General features: G+C 31.1%; 1 protein-coding gene across 1 annotated transcript in view; it reads left to right on the forward strand.

The window, feature by feature from the left end:
- Window positions 1–25,335, forward strand: part of LOC148939641 (uncharacterized) — a 363,231-nt gene that overhangs the window by 309,670 nt on the left and 28,226 nt on the right. Inside the window, exon 15 of the mRNA XM_089106934.1 lies at window positions 22,748–22,917. Within this exon, the coding sequence (XP_088963060.1) occupies window positions 22,748–22,917 (170 nt within the window). The remainder of the gene's footprint in view (window positions 1–22,747; window positions 22,918–25,335) is intronic.

Genomic DNA, 25,335 nt, shown 5'->3' on the forward strand with positions numbered 1-25,335 from the left:
TCATGTACTGTGAGCCAAAATCAAAACCTGCATTAATTCAAAAACGTTCAAAAATTAAATAAAAAAAACAAGTTTTTTTTAACTGAAAGTAAGAAGCGACGTTAAAACTTAAAACGAACAGAAATTATTCTGTATATGAAAGGGGCTGTCCCCTCCTCAACGCCTTACTCTTTACGCTAAAGTTTGACTTTCTCACAACTCTATTTTTTTTTTTGAACAATAAAAAATTTTAGCGTAAAGAGCGAGGCGTTGAGGATTGGACAGCCACTCTCATATACGGAATAATTTCTGTTCGTTTTAAGTTTTAATGTCGCTCCTTACATTCAGTTAAAAAAAACTTGTTTTTTTTATTATTTAATAATATAAAGTATTACCTTGAGGTTCCTTTATTGCAGCACAGTGGATTGGTGCTGAGCTTGGCAATATGAGTCCCAGGGTTCGATCCCCGCCGCAGCAAGGTTAAGTGACAAGCTTGCTACTTGTCCCAGTAACTGAAACATCGATTCGACGCCCTATGCGCCGGCAACTGCTTTATAAAGCAATTTCATTGTTTAGTGTGTTGTTCTAGTCTTCTATATATCCTAGTGCTATATCTGGGAGCATTGGGGGGGGGGGGGGTTGCATTATCAGAAAAGAGAACATGATGAATGAAAAGTGCATAAAATGAAGAATCTAATGGTACTACTTTTAATTTATTAAGGTATCCCCGTCTGTCGATCAATTATCAATTTAACTATGCTTAGTTTTTAGAACACCGACGAAAATGTGATCTTTTCCTAAAAAAATTGATGATTTTGAAACAACCAAAAGAAAAATCGGTATTTTTGTTTTATATGGTACACACTCGAGAATTTGGATCGCGATGAGGCAATAACCGCTTTTCACTGTCTTTATACCAGACAATTAGTTTCGTCTCGGTGGAAAACTACATTATAGCTATATTTTAATTAAATATTTAGTTGGTATTTTGGTTATGTATTTAATATAATGCGTTCTGTGTGGCCCCCCTACCATAATACTTCCTTGTAGTTCTCATAATTTTGTTACTACTTTTAGTATACTATTATGTATACTACTGTATACTATAATATATACTGTATACTATACTATACTGTATACTGTGTACTATAATGTATACTATAATACTGTATACTATAATGTATACTGCTCGAATGTGTACCATATAACACGGAAGTAGTGAAAAATCTTTTTTATGCATGAATAAACCTAAGATGGGTCCAGGGGGATGTTTTGATTTTGATGTCCTTGGTGCGCTAAAACTTCAATTATATCGTCATTGTTTTCTAATGTGGACGAATGTAAAAATGTGATATTTGATATCTTGTTTAGTCCCTTATGTTTGGGTACATAAATCAAGATTTGTAGAGACATTCTTGAGCCGAAAGATACGAGTGACAGGCTCTTATCATTGCATGGCTCTTATCTGCTCTTGGAAGAACACAAAACGGTTTAACCTTTAGATTCTCCGTTTTGGCTCATGAACTTTGCTTCTTTTGTATTTCTTCAAAGCGTGTTTTTGTTGGATATCAAACATCCAATATTTTTATGGATTTTTTGGTACTTGTGTATTATCCCGAACAAACTCGAAGGGAAGTTAGGTTAATCATAATGAAACATATCAAAATATTATGAAAATATAATACTTTAGTAGCAAAATTGTGGAAACTACAACAGAGAATTATGGAAAGCAATACCTGACCTAATCTAATCACCTCTATATATTAAAAATTGGTGCTTGTCCATTATTCAGAACACACCCAGGAATTTGTATCTGCAAGATCAGACAAAAACCGGTTTATGGCTGTCTGTACCCGCAGGCAATTAGCTTAGGCTCAAGGGAAATACTACGTTGTAGGTATATTTTAATGAAATATTTAATACATAGAGCTGGTATGTTGGTTAGGTTACATTTTACATGACGCCCCGCTATACTTAGCCCCCCCCCCCCTAATGCAGAAATATATAGCCCTAATTATATATATATCCTATCTATCTCCCAAGTGTCTCAGTTGATTCAACCCGTGTACCTCTAATTTGAATCAACTTGTGTTTGTTCTGAATAATGGACAAGTACGTAAATATTTAATTAAAATATACCTGTATCGTTATTTATTTACCGAAATAATAAGTTAATTATAACCGAATGTGAGAAAAAAACCGGTTTTAATCAGATAAAACAGCAAACTTCTTCAGTGTGTTCGGGATAACACCCAAATACCATCAGGGGCGGATCCAGGATTTTTTTTTGGGGGGGGGGTGGAAAATAGGTTGATCCGATAAAAAAATTAGGGAGGGCGCAAAATAGGTTGATCCGATAAACTTGCGTGAGGAGCAGGTTTAATTAACGCAAACTTGAGCTAATTATGTAAATTACACTACTTTAGACTACGCAAGGGGGAGGCGCCCCCCCCACTCGCCCCCTGGATCTGCCACTGAATACCATTTTTTTCGATTTTTTTTTTTGCTTTTGTAAATAATTGTGTACAAAACCCATAGATTTATAGCTTTAAATAACAATAGGATTTTAGTTCAATAATATAATTTTAATAATAATACATCAGTGGCAAAACCAGAGTTTAAGGAGTGACGGTGAGCGGGTTGGATTTCTAGTGAGGAGTCACACATTTCAGAAAATTATACTTATGACCCGAATATAGGATGATGGTCTTAGCATCTTTGTATGACCTTGTGTTAAGGTCCTATGTTTTGGTTTGTGAAGAGGGCGTAGAGGAAATTTATTAAGTTTTTGATCCAGGTTTACAACCCAAAACCGCAAACTTGGCAGAGGACTACAGCATAAATTAAAAGTTACTTCAAATTACCCCTCACAACAAAACTTTTTAACCCGAACCAGACCCGTCCGTCCGATTAATAATAATAATAATAAAGGTAAATAAAAAAGTAAAAAACCTAATATCATCATGACATTTAAAAATTTCAAAAAGTGCTTCACTTTAATTCCCCCCCCCCCTATCCACTAATATGCAAATATATAGCCCAAATTGTGTGTTCCATGTATTTTTTTTCCATACCTGACTCTTTTCTTCAAATAAATTTAACGTTTAATAAGTATTTTTGACGAGATTGGCACATTAGGTGGTGGAGGGGAGTAGAGAGGGGGGTTCTACTCCGAACCCCACACCATATATGGGCATAGAGTCCCTGGGGAGAACACGTGGTTAATGGGGTCAATGACCTAAATTTCCAAAGGTGTTAATGTTGTTGTTGTTGTAAGTGCACGCTCTCAGCGAATGTCAAGGTCGATTTATTTGTGTATATATATATATATATATATATATATATATATATATATATATATATATATATATATATATTTATAATTATTATATATTTGAACACTGCCTTCGGGAGTGATTTCCCAATAGGTTTCATATTGATTTAGTGAGATTAGTGCAATACTCTCAGCCAATGGGTCGGCATTTTGGTCTGCATAAGCCCCACTGGTAAAAAGTCTTTTACAATTATAACTCTAATTGGTATTGATAAAGGTTAACGTGTACTCTACCTTACTTTGAAAGAGTACGCGCAAGCTTTTGATGAAATTAAATAAAAAAAACAAGTTTTTTTAACTGAAAGTAAGGAGCGACATTAAAACTTAAAACGAACAGAAATTATTCCGTATATGAAAGGGGCTGTCCCCTCCTCAACAGTAGAAGGGGGGGGGGGTGCTACTCGTGACGGGACTCCTTATATGGGCATAGAATACTGACGGGACTCCATATATGGGCATAGAGTCCCTAGGGAGAACACGTGGTTAATGGGGTCAATGACCTCTTTTTCCAAGGTCAATGTTGTTGTTGTTGTTTTGGCCAAGTGCACGCTCTCAGCGAATGTCAAGGTGTCCAGAAATAGGAAACAGCATTTGTTGTTGTTGTTGTTGTGGTTAATGGTTCTACTCCGAACGGGAGTCCATACATGGGCATAGAGTCCCTGGGGAGAACACGTGGTTAATTGTTCTACTCCGAACGGGAGTCCATATATGGGCATAGAGTCCCTGGGGAGAACACGTGGTTAATTAAAGCGATTGGGAATTTGGAACACCTGTACTGTCAGTCATGAATAAAAATGCTTCCGGGCAAAGTTCGATAAAGTTTGATAGGTACTGTCAACATTTTTTAAAGAATAGATGCAGGTTCTTGATGTCTTTGCTAGGTAAACAACTCTTTTGGTCCAACTCCTAAATGTATTAATAACACAACGCAATTTAAACAGTTACCAACGAAATATCTTAGCGAGGAATTGTTTTAGCGTGGGAATCAGGTGTCTTATTAATTTGAAATGCCTCCGCGCAGAGATGCCAAAAGCAAATGGAACACGCTGAAATTCCGTTTAGGAATTATTTGGGCGAAACCATTTTATCCATTTTGTGGAATTATTTCGGCGAAACGGCTAGACATTTTAAAAGAAGATTTTAGGAAAGGTTTTGAGGGTCAAACTCTGTGGTCGTTATAATACACTAGGTCCATTTGAACAGTGTTGTGAGGTCCTATACCCCAACCCCAAAGGGTTCCAATCCCTCTACCCCAACCCCGAAGGAAGCCCCCGGTACTCCAAGGGCCCCCCAGCGCCCCAAGAGCCCCAGCCCCCCCAACGCCCCCCGCAGACCCGCAAAGGCCCGCCCCGGGTCCTCAAAGGGCCCCCCGGACCCCAAAGGGCCCCCGGACCCCAAAGGGCCCCGGACCCCCAAAGGGCCCCCGGACCCAAAAGGCCCTCCCCCGGTCATCAAAGGTCCCTTGGGCCCGAGAAGCACCATGGGCAAGGAAAGGGCCAAAAGATGCACCGCGGGTCAGGGAAACCGCCGCAGGGAAGCACCACAGGGATGCATAGCGGGTCAAAGCAGTGCCCCTGGGCTACGCCGCTTTTTGTTAGAGTTCTAGTTTAGTTTAATTTTAGTTAAGTGTTTGATGTTTTACCTTTGAGTTTAAGTTAGAGTTCTTGTTTAGTTTTAGTTAAGTGTTTAGAGTTTTTATCTTAGAGTTTTTGTTGAAGTTCTAGTTAAGTTTAGTTTTAGTTAATAGTTTAGAGTTTTAGCTTAGAGTCTTAGCTTATAGTTTTTGTTAGAGTTCTTATTTAGTTTAATTTTAGTTAAGAGTTTGATGATTTAACTTTGAGTCTCAGTTAGAGTTCTATTTTAGTTTAGTTATAGTTAAGAATTTAGAGTTTTTATAATAGAGTCTTAGATTAGAGTTTTTGTTGAAGTTCAAGTTTAGTTTAGTTTTAGTTAATAGTTTAGAGTTTTAGCTTAGAGTCTTAGCTTAGAGTTTTTGTTAGAGTTCTAGTTTATTTTAATTTTATTTTAGAGTTTAGAGTTTTAACTTAGTCTTAGCTTAGAGTTTTTTTTGTTAGAGTTCTAGTTTAGTTTAATTTTAGTTAAGAGTTTGATTTTTTTACATTTGAGTTTCAGTTAGAGTTTTAGTTTAGTTTTAGTTAAGAGTTTGGTGTTTTACCTTAGAGTCTTAGCTTAGAGTTTTAATTTGAGTTCTAGTTTAGTTTAGTTTTAGTTAAGACTTTATAATTTTAGCTTAGAGTTTTTTTTGTTAGAGTTCTAGTTTAGTTTAATTTTAGCTGAGTTTGATTTTTTTACCTATGAGTTTATGTTAGAGTTCTAATTTAGTTTTGGTTAAGAGTTTAGAGTTTTAAGCTTAGATTTTTTGTTGAAGTTCTAGTTCAGTTTAGTTTTAGTTAATAGTTTAGAGTTTTAGCTTATAGTCTTAGCTTAGAGTTTTTGTTAGAGTTCTAGTTTAGTTTAATTTTAGTTAAGAGTTTGATGTTTTACCTTTGAGTTTCAGTTAAAGTTCTAGTATAGTTTATTTTTAGTAAAGAATTTAGAGTTTTTATATTAGATTATTATCCTAGAGTTTTTGTTGAATTTCTAGTATAGTTTAGTTTTAGTTAATAGCTTAGAGTTTTAGCTTAGAGTCTTAGATTAGAGTTTTTGTTAGAGTTCTAGTTTATTTTAATTTTATTTTAGAGTTTATAGTTTTAGCTTAGTCTTAGCTTAGAGTTTTTTTGTTAGAGTTCTAGTTTAGTTTAATTTTAGTTAAGAGTTTGATTTTTTTACATCTTAGTTTCAGTTAGAATTTTAGTTTAGTTTTAGTTAATAGTTTGATGTTTTTCCTTAAAGTATTAGCTTAGAGTTTTAATTTGAGTTCTAGTTTAGTTTAGTTTTAGTTAATATTTTAGAATTTTAGCTTAGAGTGTTTTTGTTAGAGTTCTAGTTTAGTTTAATTTTAGCTAAGAGTTTGATTTTTTTACCTATGAGTTTCAGTTAGAGTTCTAGTTTAGTTTTAGTTAAGATTTTAGAGTTTTTAGCTTAGAGTTTTTGTTGAAGTTCTAGTTTAGTTTATTTTTAGTTAATAGTTTAGAGTTTTATCTTAGATTCATAGCTTAGAGTTTTTTTTATAGTTCTATTTTATTTTAATTTTATTTAATAGTTTGATGTTTTACATTTGATTTTCATTTAGAGTTATAGTTTAGTTTAGTTTTAGTTAAGAATTTAGATTTTTTAGCTTAGAGTCTTAGCTTAGAGTTTTTGTTGAAGTTCTAGTATAGTTTAGTTTTAGTTAATAGTTTAGAGTTTTATCTTAGATTCTTAGCTTAGAGTTTTTGTTAGAGTTCTAGTTTAGTTAAATTTTATTTTAGAGTTTAGAGTTTTAGCTTAAACTTAGCTTAGAGTTTTTTTTTGTTAGAGTTCTAGTTTAGTTTAATTTTAGTTAAGAGTTTGATTTTTTTACCTTTGAGTTTCAGTTAGAGTTTTAGTTTAGTTTTAGTTAAGAGTTTGGTGTTTTACCTTAGAGTCTTAGCTTAGAGTTTTACTTTGATTTCTAGTTTAGTTTAGTTTTAGTTAAGATTTTAGAATTTTAGATCATAGTTTTTTTTTTAGAGTTCTAGTTTATTTTAATTTTAGCTAAGAGTTTGATTTTTATACGTATGAGTTTCAGTTAGAGTTCTAGTTTAGTTTTATTTAATAGTTTAGTCTTTTACCATAATGTCATATCTTAGATTTTTTAGTTAGAGTTCTAGTTTAGTTTAGTTTTGGTTAAGAGCTTAGAAGTTTAGATTAGTCTTATTTTAGAGTTTTTTTTCTAGAGTTATAGTTTATTTTGGTTTTAGTTATTAGTTTATAGTTTTGTTGAAGTTTTAGTTTATTTTACTTTTAGTTAATAGTTTAGAGTTTCAGCATAGGGTTTATGTTAGAGTTGAATTTAAGTTTATTAATAGTTAATAGTTTAGAGTTTTAGCTTAGAGTCTTAGCTTAGAGTTTCAGTTGGAGTTCTAGTTTAGTTTACATGTAGTTAAGAGTTTAGAGTTTTATTTTTGATACCTATCTTAGAGTTTTATTATATTTTAGTTTAAGTTAAGATTTTAGAATTTTAGATTCGATTTTTTTTTTCTAGAGTTCTATCCTAGTTTAATTTTATATCATAGTTTGATTATTTACCTATGAGCTTCATTTAGAATTATAGTTTACTTTTTGTTAATAGTTTAGAATTTTATCTTAATGTCTTCGCTTAGAGTCTTATGTTTGGGTTAAAAGTTTATTTTAATTTTACTAAAGATTTTAGAATTTTATCTTAGAGTTTTCTTGTTAGAGTTCTAGTTTAGTTTAATTTTAGCTAAGAGTTTGATTTATTAAATCTGAGTTTAAGTTATAGTTTTCGTTTAGTTTTAGTCAAGATTTTTATTTTTTAACTTAATTTATTAGCTTATAGTTTTTAGTTAGATTTCTATTTTATTTTAGTTATAGTTAAGAGATTTGAGTTTTATCTTATAGACCTAGATTAGGATATTAGTTTAGTTTAGTTTTAGTTAATAGTTTATAGTTTTATCATAGAGTCTTATTGTGCAGTTTTTTTAGAGTTGTAGTTTAGTTTAAATTTAGTTAAGAGTTTATAGTTTTAACTTAGTGACATAGCTTAGTATTTTAATTTATTTTAGTTTTAGTTAAAATTCTAGAATTTTAGCTTAGAGTCTTAGCAGAGAGTTTTTGTTAGAGTTCTAGTTTAGTTTAGTTTTAGTTAAGAGTTTAGAGTTTTAGCCTAGAGTCATATCTCAGAGTTTTTGTTAGAGTTCTAGTTTAGTTTCAGTTATGAGTTTTGAATTTTAGCTTAGAATCTTAGCTTAGAGTTTTTGTTAGAGTTATAGTTTAGTTTAGTTTTAGTTAAGAGTTTAGAGTTTTTAGCTGAGAGTCATAGCCTAGAGTTTTTGCCGAAGTTCTATATTAGTTCAGTTTTACTTAAGAGTTTGTTGTTTCAGCCTAGATTTTTATATTATAATTTTTGTTAGAGTTGAAGTTTAGTTTATTTATAGCTAATAGCTTAGAGTTTTTATATTAGAGTTTTAGATTAGATGTTTTATTAGAGTTATAGTTTATTTTAGATATAGTTAAGATTTTAGTGTTTTTAGATTAGAGTCTAAGCTTGTATTTTTTTGTTGAATTTCTAGTTTAGTTTAGTTATATATTAGACTTCGAGTTTCACTTAGCGTTCTAGTTTATTTTAGTTTTTGTTGAGATTTTAGAGTTTTAGTTTAGAGTCTTAGCTTGGAGTTTTTGTTAGAGTTCCAGTTTAGTTTAGTTTTAGTTAAGAGTTTAGAGTACTAGCTTAGAATTTTAGTTCAGTTTAGTTTTAGTTATGAGTTTAGAGTTTTAACATAGATTCTTATCTTAGAATTTTGTTCGAGTTACAGTTTACTTTACATGTAGTTAAGAGTTTAGAGTTTTACCTTAAGACATAGCTTAGAATTTTAGTTTAGTTTAGTTTTAGTTAAGATTTTAGAATTTTAGCTTAGAGTCATAGCAGAGAGTTTTTGTTAGAGTTCTAGTTTAGTTTAGTTTTAGTTAAGAGTTTAGAGTTTTAGCCTAGAGTCGAGTTTAGTTTAGTTTTAGTTAAGAGTTTAGAGTTTTACCTTAGAGTCCTAGCTTAGAGTTTTTGTTAGAGTTCTAGTTTAGTTTAATTTTAGTTAAGAATTTTATATTTTACATTTGAGTTTCAGGTAGAGGTCTATTTTATTTTACTTATATTTAAGAGTTTATAGTTTTACCTTTGAGTTTTAGCTTAGAATTTTAGCTAGAGTTCTAGTTTTGTTTAGTTTTAGTTAAGAGTTTATAATTTTAGATTAGAGTCTTAGATCAGAGTTTTTGTTAGAGTTATAGTTTAGTTTGATTTTATTTACTAGTTTATAGTTCTATCTTAGAGTTTTTTTGTTAGACATATAGTTTAGTTTACTTTTAGTTAAGAGTTTTATTTTTTTATCATTGAGTTTAAATTATATTTATAGTTTAATTTTAGTTAATAGGTTTGTGTTTTACCTTTGAGTTTCGATTATAGTTCTAGTTTAGTTTTAGTTAAGTGTTTGTTGTTTTACCTCAGACTATTAGCTTATAGTGTTTTTTTTTTATGTTTCTATTTTAGTTTAAATTTAGTTAATATTTTTATTTTTTAAATATGAGTTTCAGTTATAGTTCTAGTGTTGTTTCATTTAAGAGTTGTGTTTTTTAACTCAGACTCTTAGCTTAGATTTTTTAGGTAGTGTTCTAGTTTAGTTTAGTTTTGTTTAAGAATTTATAATTTCAGGTTCTGTTCTTAGCTTATAGTTTTTTTTAGAGTTTTAGGTTATTTTATTTTTAGTTGAGAGTATAGTTTTTACTATATAGTCTTAGCTTAGAGTTTTCTTTGAAGTTTTAGTTTATTTTACTTTTATTTAATAGTTTAGTGATTTAACATATAGTCTTAGCTTATAGTTTTTGTAAGAGTTGAAGTTTAGTTTATTAATAGTTAAGAGTTTGGTTTTTTAAAATAGAGTCAAAGATTAGAGTTTTAGTTAGAGATCTAGCTTAGTTTAGTTTTAGTTGAGAGTTTAGAATTTTAGATTATATTCTTAGCTTAGAGTTTTTGTTAGATTTCTAGTTAAGTTTAGTTTTATTCAAGAGTTTAGAGTTTTTTGCTTAGATTCATAACTTACAGTTTTTTTTGAAGTTATATATTAGTTTAGTTTTAGTTAAGAGTTTATAGTTTTCTCTTAGTTCTTATCTTAGAGTCTTTGTTAGAGTTTTGGTTTAGTATAGTTTTAGTTAAGAGTTTAGAGTTTTAGCTTAGAGTATTAGCTTAGAGTTATAGTTAGAGTTGAAGTTTAGTTTTGTTATAGTTAAGAATTTAGAGTTTTTAGCTTAGAGTCATAGTTTAGAGTTTTTGTTATAGTTCTAGTTTAGTTTAGTTAAGAGTTTAGAGTTTTATCATAGAGTCATAGGTTAGAGTTTTTGTTGAAGTTTAGTTTAGTCATAGTTAAGAATTTAGAGTTTTTATCTTAGAGTCATAGCTTAGAGTTTTTGAAGTTCTAGTTTAGTTTAGTTAAGAGTTTAGAGTTCCACCTTAGAGTCTTAGCTTAGTGTTTTACTTTGAGTAGAAGTTTAGTTTACTTATAGTTAAGGGTTTAGAGTTTTAGCTTGGAGTTATAGCTTAGAGCTTTAGTTAGTGTTATAGATTTTTTTAGTATTAGTTAAGAGTTTAAAGTTTTACATTAGACTCTTAGCTTTTTTTTTTATTTAGAATTCTAGTTTAGTTTAGTTTAGTTTTAGTTTAGAGTGTCGAGTTTTAACTTATAGTCTTCGCATATAGTTTTATTTAGGATTGAAGTTCCGTTTAGTTTAGTTACATCAAATAATTTATAATTTTATATTATAGTCTTAGCTTAGAGTTATTGTTAGAGTTATTGTTTAGTTTATTTTTATTTAAGAGTTATATCTTTATCATAGAATCGTAGCTTAGAGATTTACTTAGAGTTGAAGTTTAGTCCAAACTATAATATAAAATTGACAAAATATAAAAGTCAGAGTGAATAATATTTCTTATAAACATCTTAGGCCAGTTACATTGAAAAACAATTACAGAATCTAAGTGTAAGAGTGAATAATTTTTTTATAAACGTACATTTTCAGATATATCAAATAAAAATTGACAAAATTTAAATATCAGAATGAATAAATGCTTTAACAACATCCTTCATCGGATTCACAGGTTAAAATTGACAAAATCTAAGTAACACTCAGATTAAATTCTACATGAACATCCTTTTTATCAGATACATAGATTAAAATTAACAAAATCTAAGTGTTAGAGTGATAATATTCTTAATGGCTTGTTAGCTCAGTTGGTTAGAGCGTCATGATAATAACGCGAAGGTCGAGGGTTCGATCCCCTCACGAGCCATAGTTTTGACCTTCGTATGGTAACTCCATAAGTTATTTTAAGGATATATTTTATATCAACATGCAAAGTCGACATAGATTTATTTCATTTTTTAAGGTTCATTGAGACGAGGTTACGGGCGCGCACGTAACTTCGTCTAAATGAACCTTAAAAAACTTCAACAAAAACTCTAACCTATGACTCTATGATAGAACTCTAAACTCTTAACTAAACTAAACTAGAACTATAACAAAAACTCTAAACTATGACTCTAAGCTAAAAACTCTAAATTCTTAACTATAACTAAACTAAAATTAAACTCTAACTATAACTCTAGGCTAATAATCTAGGACAAAACTCTAAACTCTTAAATAAAACTATACTAAACCAAAACTCTAACAAAGACTCTAAGATAATAAAATAAGCTAAAACTATAAACTCTTAACTAAAACTAAGCTAATCTATAAATTAAACAAAATCTGTAAGTTATTAATCTAAGCAAAAAACTCTAAACTCTTGACTAAAACTAAACTTAAATAGAAATCTAACAAAAATTCTAAGCTAAGACTCTAAGCTAAAATTCTAAACTCTCAAATAAAACTAAACTAAACTAGAACTCTAACTAAAACTCTAAGATATGACTCTATGGTAAAACACCAAACTCTTAACTAATACTAAACTAAACTTCAACTCTAACAAAAACTCTAAGCTAAGACTCTAAGTTAAAACTCTAAACTATTAACTATAACTAAAATAAACTAAAAATTAAACAAAAACTCTAAGCTAAGACTCCATTGTAAAAACTAAACTCTGAACTAAAACTAAAATAAACTAGAACTCTAAAAAAAAACCATAAGATAAGAACCTAACCTGAAATTATAATTAAACAAAAAAAACTACAATTACATAGAAATATAACTAAATTATCTAATATACTACTATGATTAAAAAAACCAAACTCTTAAAAGAATCAATACTAGAAAACCAAAATACGATCTGTGTTAAAAAATCAAAATCATCTCTACATTAAAACTACAATAGTGACCTAACAAAAAAAAACTATAAGATATTAGTTTACGGTAAAACTACAAAAAATTGACTAAAAAAAAACTATAAATATAACTTAAAATCTAATGCAAAAATCCAACAAAATAAAAAAAAACACAATATAACCATAGATTGAGATAGGTGGTAAAAAAATAGCACTCTTATATAAGATTAAACTGAGATAGAACTCTAACAAAAAACTATAACCTAAAACTCTAAACCAGGCACATAATCTAAACTAAACTAGAAAACTAAAAAAAACTCTAAGCTATGACTTTAAGCTAAAATAGTAAAATCTTAACTCAAACTAAGCTAAAATATAACTCTAACTAAAGTTCTAAGCTAAAACTCAAAGGTAAAACGATAATCTCTTAACTATAAGTAAAATAAACTAGAACTCTACCTTAAACTCAAAGTTAAAATATAAAAATATTAAATAAATCTAAACTATAATCGAAATAAAACAAAAACTCCACTATCTTAATAAATTGTAAAAAAATAAACTCTTAACTAAAACTAAACAAACCCCTACTCTATCTTAAGAATCTAAAATCTTAACTAAAACAAAACTAAAATTGAGATCCAACAAAAACTCTCTGCTGTGAATCTAATCTAAAATTATAAAATCTAAGCTAAAACCAAAATAAACTAAAATAATAAGCTATGTCTTAAGGTAAAACTCTAAACTCTTAACTACATGTAAAGAAAACTCGAGCTCTAACAAAAATCTAAACTAAGAATCTATGCTAAAACACTAAAATCGTAACTAAAACTAAACTAAACTAAAATTCTAAGCTATGACTCTAAACTCTTAACTAAAACTAAACTAAACTAGAACTCTAACAAAAACTCTTAGCTAAAACTCTAAGCTAAAACTCTAAACTCTCTACAAAAACTAAACTAAACTATAACTATAATTGAAAATCTAAGTCTAAGCTAAAACTCTAAACTAAACTAGAACTTCAACAAAAAACTTTAAACTAAGACTCTAAGCTAAAAACACTAAACTCTTAACTATAACTAAACTAGAACTCAAACAAAAACTCTAAGCTAAGACTCTAAGCTAAAAACTCTAAGCTCTTAACTAAAACTAAAATAAACTTCAACTCTAACAAAAACTCTAAGCTAAGACTCTAATCTAAAACTCTAAACTCTTAACTAAAACTGTACTAAACTAGAACTTCGACAAAAACTCTAAGCTATGACTCTCAGCTAAAAACTCTAAACTCTTAACTAAAACTAAACTAAACCATAACTCTAACAAACACTATAAGAAAGGATTATGGTCTAAAATTATAAAATAATAAGTAAATCTAAACTATAACTCTAAAAAAAACTCTGAGATATGAATCTATGCTAAAACTCTAAACTTTTAACTAAAAATCTAATACACTAGAAATATAACAAAAACTCTCTGCTAAGACTCTAAGCTAAAATTCTAGAATTTTAACTAAAACTAAAATAAATTAAAATTCTAATCTATGTCACTAAGTTAAACTCAAGACTATTAACTACATGTAAACTAAACTAGAACTCTAACAAAACTCTAAACTAAGACTCTATGCTAAAACTCTAAACTCTTAACTAAAACTAAACTAAACTAAAATTCTAAGCTAGGTCTCTAAGATAAAACTCCAAACTCTTAACTAAAACTAAAATAAACTAGAACTCTAACTAAAAAATCTAAGCTAATACATTAATTTAAAAAACAAAACTATTAAATAAAACTAAACTATAACTCTAACTGAAACTCAGATGTAAAAAATCAAACTATGATATAAAATTACACTAAACTAGAACTCTAACAAAAAAACTCAAATATAAAGTTCTAAAATCTTAACCAAAACTAAAATAAACTCGAACCCAAACATAAAACTGTAAGCTAAGACATTAACATAAAATTGTAAACTCTTAACAAAAAGTAAACTACAACTCTAACTTAAGCTCAGAAGTAAATAATAAAACTTTGAGCTAAAATTAAACTAGGCTAGAACTCTAACAAAAAAAAACTCTAAGCTAAAATTCTAAAATCTTAACTAAAACTAAACTATGCTAAAACTCTAAGCTAGGTCTCTAAGATAAGACTCTAAACTCTTAACTACATGTAAACTAAACTAGAACTCCAACAGAAACTCTAAGCTAAGACTCTATGCTAAAACTCTAAACTCTTAACTATTAATAAACTAAACTTCAACTCTAACATAAACTCTAAGCTAAGACTCTAAGCTAAAACTCTAATGTATTAACTAATATTAAAATAAACTAAAACTTCAACAAAAACTATAAACTATTAACTAAAACCAAAATAAACTTGAACTCTAGAAAAAAAACTCTAAGATAAGACTAAGATAAACTTCTAAGCTCTTAACCAAAACTAAACTAAACTAGGACTCTAACTAAAAACTATAAGCTATGACATTAAGGTAAAACACCAAACTCTTAACTAAAACTAAACTAGAACTCTAACTGAAACTAATAGGTAAAAAAATCAAACTCTTGGATAAAATTAAACTAAACTAGAACTCTTACAAAAAAACTCTAAGCTAAAATTCTAAAATCTTAACTAAAACTAAACTAAACTAGAACTCAAATTAAAACTCTAAGTTAAGACTCTAAGGTAAAACACCAAAATCTTAACTAAAACTAAACTAAAACTCTAACTTAAACTCAAAGTTAAAAAAATCAAACTCTTAACTAAAATTAAACTAAACTAGAACTATAACAAAAAAACTCTAAGCTAAGTTTAAGCTAAAACTCTAAACTCTAAAATAAAATTAAAATAAACTAGAACTCTAACAAAAACTCTAAGCTAAGACTCTAAACTATTAACTAAAACTAAACTAAACTAGAACTTCAAAAAAAACTCTAATCTAAGACTATAAAATAAAAAATATAAAGTATTAAATAAAACTAAAATATTATATAAATATAAATTAAAATAATATTTAAAACATAAAACTATTATATAAAATTAATATAAACTATAACTCTGAAAAAAACTCTAAGCTAAGACTCTGAGCTAAAACTCTAAACTATTAACTAGAAATACACTGAAATAGAACTTCAACAAAAACTCTAAGCTAAAAACTCTAAACTCTTAACTAAAACTAAACTAGAACTCTAACTGAAACTCATAGGTAAAAAAATCAAACTCTTAGCTAAAATTAAACTAAACTAGAACTCTAACAAAAAAGCTCTAAGCTAAAATTCTAAAATCTTAACTAAAACTAAACTAAACTAGAACTCAATTTAAAACTCTAAGCTAAGACTCTAAGGTAAAACATCAAACTCTTAACTAAAACTAAACTAAAACTCTAACTGAAACTCAAAGGTAAAAAAATCAAACTCTTAACTAAAATTAAACTAAACTAGAACTCTAACAAAAAAACTCTAAGCTAAGACTAAGATAAAACTCTAAACTATAAAATAAAAATAAAATAAACTATAACTCTAAAAAAAACTCTAAGCTAAAACTCTAAGCTAAAACTCTAAACTATTAACTAAAACTAAACTATACTAGAACTTCAAAAAAAACTCTAGGCTAAGACTCTAAGCTAAAAACTCTAAATTCTTAAATAAAACTAAAATATACTAGAACTCTAACTGAAACTCAAAGGTAAAACATCAAACTCTTAACTAAAATTAAACTAAACTAGAACTTTAACAGAAACTCTAAGCTAAGACTCTAAGCTAAAACTCTAAACTATTAACTAAAACTAAACTAAACTAGAACTTCAACATAAACTCTAAGCTAAAAACTCTAAACTCTTAACTAAAACTAAACTAGAACTCTAACTGAAACTAATAGGTAAAAAATAAAACTCTTATCTAAAATTAAACTAAACTAGAACTCTAACAAAAAAAACTCTAAGATAAAATTCTAAAATCTTAACTAAAACTAAACTAAACTAGAACTCAAATTAAAACTCTAAGCTAAGACTCTAAGGTAAAACATCGAACTCTTAAATAAAAATAAACTAAAACTCTAACTTAAACTAAAAGGTAAAAAAAAATCAAAATCTTAACTAAAATTAAAAACTAAAATAGAACAATAACAAAAAAGCTCTAATCTAAGACTAAGATAAAACTCTAAACTATAAAATAAAATTAAAATAAAATAGAAATCTAAAAAAAACTCTAAGCTAATACTCTAATCTAAAACTATAAACTATTAAATAAAACTAAAATAAACTAGAACTTCAAAAAAAACTCTAAGCTAAGACTCTAAGCTAAAAACTCTAAATTCTTAACTAAAACTAAACTAAACTAGAACTCTAACTGAAACTCAAAGGTAAAACATCAAACTCTTAACTAAAATTAAACTAAACTAGAACTCTAAGCTAAAACTCTAAGCTAAGACTCTAAGCTAAAACTCTAAACTATTAACTAAAACTAAACTAAACTAGAACTTCAACAATAACTCTAAGCTAAAAACTCTAAACTCTTAACTAAAACTAAACAAGAACTCTAACTGAAACTCAAAGGTAAAACAACAAACTCTTAACTAAAATTAAAGTAAACTAGAACTCTAACAAAACGCGGCGCATCCCTGCGGCGCATCCCCTGCGGCGCTTCCCCCGACCTGCGGCGCATCCCCCTGCGGCGCATCCCCATGCGGCGCATTCCTGGCCCGCGGCGCTTCTCGGGCCCGGGGGACCTTTGAGGACCGGGGGAGGGCCTTTGGGGTCCGGGGGGCCCTTTGGGGGTCCGGGGGCCCTTTGAGGACCACAGGAGGGCCTTTGAGGGTCTGAGGAGGGCGTTTGGGGGGGGGGGGCGCTTTGGGTGCTGGGGGGCCCTTGGCGTACGGGGGGTTTCCTGGGGGGTTGGGGTAGAGGGATTGGAACCCTTTGGGGTTGGGGTAGAGGACCTCACAACACTGTTCAAATGGAACTTGTGTATTATAACGACCACAGAGTTTGACCCTCAAATTCCCTTCTAAAACCTTTCCTAAAATCTTCTTTTAAAATGTCTCTAACCATTTCGCCGAAATAATCCCATAAAATGGATAAAACGGTTTCGCCCAAATAATCCCTAAACGTAATTTCAGCGTGTTCCTTTTGTTTTTGGCATCTCTGCGCTAACGCATTTCAAATTAATAAGAAACCTGATTCCCGCGCTAAAACAATTCATCGCTAAGATGTTTCTTGGAGAACTGTTTCCATGGCGTTTGGTTATTAATATCTTTTGGAGTTCGACCAAAAGAGTTGTTTCCGAGGCAAAGACATTAATGACTTGGATCTATTCCCGGAGAAATGTTGACAGTACCTGTCAGACATTATTAAACTTTGCCTGGAAACAATTTGATTAATGACTGACAGCACAGGTGTTCCAAATTCCCAATCGCTTACGCAATCAATTTCCCACGAAATCCATTTCCCCTAGGGACTCTATGCCCATATATGGACTCCCGTTCGGAGTAGAACCATTAACCACGTGTTCTCCCCAGGGACTCTATGCCCATGTATGGACTCCCGTTCGGAGTAGAACCATTAACCACAACAACAACAACAACAAATGCTGATACCTATTTCCGGACACCTTGACATTCGCTGAGAGCGTGCACTTGGCCAAAACAACAACAACAACAAATAAATCGACCTTGGAAAAAGAGGTCATTGACCCATTAACCACGTGTTCTCCCTAGGGACTCTATGCCCATATATGGAGTCCCGTCAGTATTCTATGCCCATATAAGGAGTCCCGTCACGCGTAGACCCCCCCCCCCCTTCTACTGTTGAGGAGGGGACAGCCCCTTTCAAATACGGAATAATTTCTGTTCGTTTTAAGTTTTAATGTCGCTCCTTACTTTCAGTTAAAAAAACTTGTTTTTTATTTAATTTCATCAAAAGCTTGCGCGTACTCTTTCAAAGTAAGGTAGAGTACACGTTAACCTTTATCAATACCAATTAGAGTTATAATTGTAAAAGACTTTTTACCAGTGGGGCTTATGCAGACCAAAATGCCGACCCATTGGCTGAGAGTATTGCACTAATCTCACTAAATCAATATGAAACCTATTGGGAAATCACTCCCGAAGGCATTGTTCTAATATATATATATATATATATATATATATATATATATATATATATATATATATATATATATATATATACAAATAAATCGACCTTGACATTCGCTGAGAGCGTGCACTTACAACAACAACAACAAATAAATCAACCTTGACATTCGCTGAGAGCGTGCACTTACAACAACAACAACATTAACACCTTTGGAAATTTAGGTCATTGACCCCATTAACCACGTGTTCTCCCTAGGGACTCTATGCCCATATATGGTGTGGGGTTCGGAGTAGAACCCCTCTCTCTACTGAGGGCATCGCTCTTTACGCTAAAATTTTTTATTGTTTAAAAAAAATAGAGTTTTGAGAAAGTCAAACCTTAGCGTAAAGAGCGAGGCGTTGAGGAGGGGACAGTCCCTTTCATATACGGAATAATTTCTGTTCGTCTTAAGTTTTAACGTCGTTCCTTACTTTCAGTTAAAAAAACCTGTTTTTTTTTATTTAATTTTTGGACGTTTTTGAATTAATGCAGGTTTTGATTTTGGCTCACCGTACATGAAAAAATAAAACAAAATTTGCACATCAATTTTACTTTTATTTGGTTAAATGGCTTTCTCGAAACATGTTTAATTTTATTTACGAACGTTTTTATTAGTAATAAATATACGTAACTTACGAATTAACTAGCGTAGCGAACTTCTATATTCATAGATTTTTAATAGGCATATTAGAGGGTTCGCCCCCTAGTCAAAACCTTGCTCTTTAAGCTAAAGTTCGAATTTCGTACCAATTCTTTAAAAATGACCACTTAATCACAAAGGCCGTTAATTAGAATAAATAGCTCTTATGAAAGTACTGAAAAATCTTCGGCTTAAAGAGCGAGGTATTGGCTAGGGGGTGAATTCAATCTTAACGTAATATTTTCTGTTCGTTTTACGTTTTGATGTTGCTCCTTACTTTCAGTTGAAAAACTTTTTCAACTGAAAATTTAGTTTTTTTTATAGTTAATTTCTGATTTTTTTCTTTAATAATGCTAGGAAATCCAGCGCCCCCTTCATAGCAATGTCCCTTCCCCCATGAAAACTTCATTCATGGATAGATTCTCCCATATAACCCCCGAACCCCCCCCCCCCCCACCTACCATAAAAAAATCCCCCTGAAAACGTCTGTATACTTCCCAATAACCAATACTAAATGCTAACATCTGGTAAAGTTCATAACTTTCAGCCCTCCCCCGGGGACTTCGGGGGATTAAATCATCCTGAAAGACATAGTTATCATGCTGAATAAAATGTCTATCTCAAAATTTTGATCGAATGACTTTGGGAAAAAATAAGCGTGGGAGGGGGCCTAGTTGCCCTCCATTTTTTTGGGTTACTTAAAAAGGGCACTAGAACTTTTAATTTCCGTTCCAATGAGCCCTCCTACGGTATTCTAGGACCACTGGGTCGATACGATAACCCCTGGGGGAAAAACAAATAAATAAATAAACACGCATCCGTGATCTTTCTTCTGGCAAAAAATGCAAAATTCCACATTTATGTAGATAGGTGCTTGAAACCTCTACAGTATGGTTCTCTGATACGCTGAATATGATGGTGTGATTTTTATTAAGGTCCTATAGCTTTTAGGGGGTCTTTACCCCTTTTTCTAAAATCAGCCAAATTTTCTCAGGCATGTAACTTTTAAAGGGTAAAACTAAACTTGATGAAACTTATATATTTGAAATCAGCATTAAAATCTGATTCTTTTAATGTATCTATTTGTATCAAAATACCTGTTGTTAGAGTTTCGGTTACCATTGAGCCGGGCAACTCTTTACTTACAGTTCGTTACCACGAACTGTTTGATTTGCGCTGATCGCGCATATATGTTCTAATCAACAGTGATGAAAACAGATCCATTGCCATCTTTTTTTTTTGTTTTTTTATTGCTATCTTTTTTCAACCTCGTAGCCCTGTGGAAAACTATTATGCTCATACAAACTTTTTTTTCTTCATTTTGTTGAAAAATCCCCTCTAGACAGATCTTTCACCTATGGGAAAATCTTTCTCTAGAGAGGATATATTATAAGAACCCGTGTTTTTTTTCATAATTTCGAGAAATGATAACCGTTTCTCTGCAAAACTAAAGAAAATCTGCTAAATTATGCAGGAGATGATTAAAAGATGTTTTTTGAAGTTCCCCTCCTCCTACTATTTTTGGCTTTGTGTTTTTGTATTAAAAACAACGACGTTTGTCTCGTTACATTCATAGCCTTTCAATTTTGGTAATTCATTCCCAGATATTGCAATGCATAACAGATTCAGCCTATGCTGGCCGTCCAGGAGTGCCAGTAAGGGAGGGGGGGGGGGTAATTGTCTACTCCTATATTTCAGTAGCACCTTTTTTTCTTTTCTACTTGTATATTTCTACTTTCTTGTCTACTCCTATATTTCAGTACCACCTTTTTTTCTTTTCTACTTGTATATTTCTACTTTCTTGTCTACTCCTATATTTCAGTAGCACCTTTTTTTCTTTTCTTTTTTTCATTGAAAATAAACGAGAAAACAACAATAATGTTTCCTCTATATTAAAAAAAAATGGGGTTTTTACGTGGAAAACAAATCGAAAAAAAACCTGCTCTTTTAGATTTTATAAATATATGCTTTTTTCATCTAACTTTTTTTCAAAACTGGAAAAATTCCTTCTCCCTAAATTTTCTAGAATTGGTGCCCCTATGTCCATCATTTTTCTGTGATCTGTTGTAATCTTGAAGTAGCGCCGGGAAACACAAATGGTGGTATACTTCTAATGAGCCCTCATTTGTAGCATACTGTATTTACTGTATGCATATTCTTTTATGTATGTACTCTGTGTTTCTTTTGTCACAAATTTACGCTTGTTAATTATACCTTGCCACTTCTTAGCTGTTCATAATATGTTAAAATTTTGTTTTCTTTGTACTCGACAATCAGTTGTGTTTATGCCATTTTTAACGTGCCATTTTCAATAAAGAATGAAGTGAAAATACTGAAAAGCGCTTAAAACCTTTAACAACATTGTGAATTTTGAAGAAAAAAATCTTTCTATAAATAGTAATAAAAAGCCCGAATTTTCACTTTACGAGTACACTGTCTTATTACAATATTGATTTAAAAAGAAAACTTTCAAAAAAGTTTTTCAAAGAAAAGTAATGGGCTCCGTGAAACCAAAAATGAGCAATCCAAGCTTAAAATTACCACAAACCACCATCAATAAATAAATGAATCCCAAAACGAACAGAAACTATAATAAATAACCGAGTCATACTAAAAACGAGCAAAAACTAACATAACTAGTACTGACGACTACCCAAGCCTTAACAAGACCAGCACATAATTTGTACTTAACTGAAAACAAATTACATCTTGAATTTTTTCACTATTTTGAATTTAAGGAATAAATACCAGTATATGTATGTTAAACTGTCAATCTGATAATCTTAGGTTAAATGACTGCACGTAAACCCTAAAGTTGAAAAATCTCATCTTGAAGAAACTGTAGGATCTAGATATAAAATATCTATATAAATAAGATATAAAGTATCTATATATAAAATATCTATATCTATATAAATATCAAGATATTCCTTTAGCCAACTTAATTGGTATTGCTTCGGATATGGCAAGCCTGCTTGACAAGCAAGCAGGTTTTAAGGTTTAGCTTCGCTTCTAAAAATGATTAATTTAGAAAGTTTTGATACAGAATAAGTTTTATAAAGAAAAGTAAAGAGCTCCAATAAATCAAAAATGAACAGAAATAAAGTCAAATAACCTTCCAATCGTAAAACTATCACAAATCACTAGCAATAAATAAATGAAACCCAAAACAAAGAGAAATTACAATGAATAACCGAGTCAAACTCAAAACGAGCAGAAATTAACGTGGGTATGGCTGACAACCGCCATGCCTTTTCAAGACCAGAACATAAATAAGACCTAGCAATAAATAAATGAAACCCAAAACAAAGAGAAATTACAATGAATAACCGAGTCAAACTCAAAACGAGCAAAAATTAACGTGGGTATGTCTGACAACCGCCATGCCTTTTCAAGACCAGAACATAATCCGCACTTTACTGAAAAAAAGGAAAAACAAATGGATGTGGATTGACAGTTTAATGTACATATAATGATATTTATTTCTTAAAGTCTTAATAATTTTGTTTTATTAAAGTTATAAAAGGGAACAAAATTAAAATGTATTTTTTGTATTATGATTTACCTGTTCTTCAATATTTTAGTTTCATTTACAAATGGATATATTGAAACATATCAATAAAGAAAGTAGTTTTTTCCCTTTTATCCTTTTTGCTCCTTTTTTACTCTTGTTTTTTATTTATTACTATGTTTCATCTTTGTTTTTTTTTTCTTTATTTATCAGATCTTGACAGTCACTTTCAAATACTAAATCCTCTTTGATCTTTCAGATTTTCGGAGCTCTTGTTTCTTGCGGAATCCGCATCAGCGAAAGTTTTTATGGAAGTGGGGAGTCCTTTCTATTTAAATTTACTCCAAAACTCAAGGTCTTCAGTTGGTCTGGCGAAAATCAATACTTTGTTAAAGGGAACATTGAAAGCATTGCGATTGGAGCAGGAGAGTAAGTTTATTCTCTATTTGCTTCAATTAGTTTTGAATATTCAGTAAAACCTTGTATATGAAACAAGAAACTATATGCTGAATATAACTTCCAGGTTGATTTTTGGGTCGACTTTTTTTTGTATTGCTCTTTCCTCGTCCCGTTTTTCATCTCTATTTGGAAATTGCTTCAGAAACCCTCCTTATCCTTATCCTCCTTCCCTGTCCTCCCCATCCTCCTCCCTCCTTCCATTATTTCTAGAAAACGAGCAAAAATGCTAATTCCAAAAAGAACTGTCTTGAGTATTCGCCCTCCTTTTCTGTTGAACTGAGGAGTCGTTTCTAATCAAGTTCAGAACTCCAGTTGTTGGGAAGCTGTAAGTTGGAAAGTTGTTGGAAAGACTGAAGGATTCAAAATCAGCAAGAAGAATTACTGTATGGATAAACAATAGTACAACTTTTCATGGGCAATCCTAAAAGTGTAAGGGGGATATAGAAGTCGAATATAACTTCTAGGCAGATTTTGGTTGACTTACTTCTGCATCGCTCTTTCCTCACCCTCTTCCGCCTTCTCTGGGACCCTCCACCCACCTTCCTCCCTCTAATATTTTTTTGAATGCTCCTTAAAATTTGTAAAAGTATTAAGCTTGGTAGAACTTTTTAAGGTACTATCTCCCTCCCCCTGAAAATTTTTGGTAGAAACAATTGTTTACTTATTTTTTAAGTTAAAGAAGACTTATTTTGACGCATAAAAACACTTTCTGTATCCTATAGATTCGCTTTTTAATTGTACAAGAATTTTTTTTTTTTTTCAAATGACACATTGAACAAGGGATTGTGTAATTTTTTAGGCAACGCTGGCTTTCCATTTCTAGATAAAAGAAAATATATAGATATACAAATAAATGATAAGTGTTTAAATTAAGACAGTGAAAATAAGATAAAAAATACCTAGATATCTTGGCTCCATGTCCGGAAACCTTTATCAACAGAAAAAAAGAGAAACTAAGCTAAGCGGCTAAAATATTCGAGGAAGTCAAACAGTTCGTGGTAACGAACTGTAAGTAAGGAGCGACCCGGCTCAATGGTAACCGAAACTCTAGAAAACGGATTTTTGATACCAATAGATACATCAAAAAAATTAAATTTCAATGCTGATTTCAAACATATAACTTTCATCAAGTTTAGTGCTACCCATCAAAAGTTACGCGCCTGAGAAAATTTGGCAGATTTACAAAAAAAGGGGGAAAGACCCCCTAAAAGTTATAGAACCTTAATGAAAATCACACCATCATATTCAGCGTATCAGAGAACTGTACTGTAGAGGTTTCAAGCTCCTATCTACAAAAATGTGGAAATTTGCATTTTTTGCAATAAGAAAGATCACGGGTGCGTGTGTATTTGTTTTGTTTTTTTTCCCCAGGGGTGATCGTATCGACCAAGTGGTTGTAGAATATCGTGTGAGGGCTCATTGGAACGGAAATTAAAAGCTTTAGTGCCCTTTCTAAGTGACCAAAAAAATGGAGGGAAACTAGGCCCCCTCCCACGCTTATTTTTTTCCCAAAGTCACCCGATCAAAATTTTGAGATAGCCATTTTGTTCAGCATGGTCGAAAATATGATAAATTTGATAATATGTAAAATATGTCTTTTAAGATGACTTAATCCCCCGAAGTCCCCAGGAGGAGGGCTAAAAGTTATGAACTTTACCCAATGTTAACATATAGTATTGGTTATTGGGAAGTATACAGAAGTTTTCAGGAGGTTTTTTATCTGGTAGTGGGGGGTGGGTGGGTCGGGGGTTATGTTGGAGGCTCTGTCCATGAAGGAAATTTTCATGGGGGAAAGGAAATTGCCATGAAGGGGGCTCCGGACTTTCCAGCATTATTTAGTGGTTATTGGGAAGTATACAGACATTTTCAGGAAGGACTTTTTCTGGAGGGGGGGGGATAGATGAGGGGGTTACTCTGGAGAATATTTCCGTGGAGGATGTTTCTTTGGGGTAAGGGACATTTCTATGAAAGGGGCGCCGGATTTCCAAGCATTATTTAAAAAACGATCAGAAATTAAATATAAAAAAACAAGTTTTTTCAACTGAAAGTAAGAAGCAACATTAGAACTTAAAACGAACAGAAATTATAACGTATGTGAGGGGGTTCACCCCCAAGTCAATACCTCGCTCTTTACGCTACAGTTTTTGTTTAGTGCTTTCAAAAGAGCTATCTATTCTAATTAAACGGCCTTTGTGATTCAGGGGTTTGTAAATCAAAATGTTTTTTAACTTTTAACGTAAAGAGCGTGGTATTGACTAAGGGGAGAACCCCCTCATATACGTAATAACATATACGTAATAAAAAAGACAATAAAAAAACAAGCGATACGGCTCAATAGTAATCGAAACTTTTAAAAAGGGAATTTTGATGCCAATAAATGTATCAAAA

The sequence above is a fragment of the Artemia sp. Qi Xiang Cuo genome, chromosome 21, assembly GCF_049724085.1.
Source record: "Artemia sp. Qi Xiang Cuo chromosome 21, ASM4972408v1, whole genome shotgun sequence".
In the NCBI taxonomy this organism is placed as follows: Eukaryota; Metazoa; Arthropoda; class Branchiopoda; order Anostraca; family Artemiidae; genus Artemia; species Artemia sp. Qi Xiang Cuo.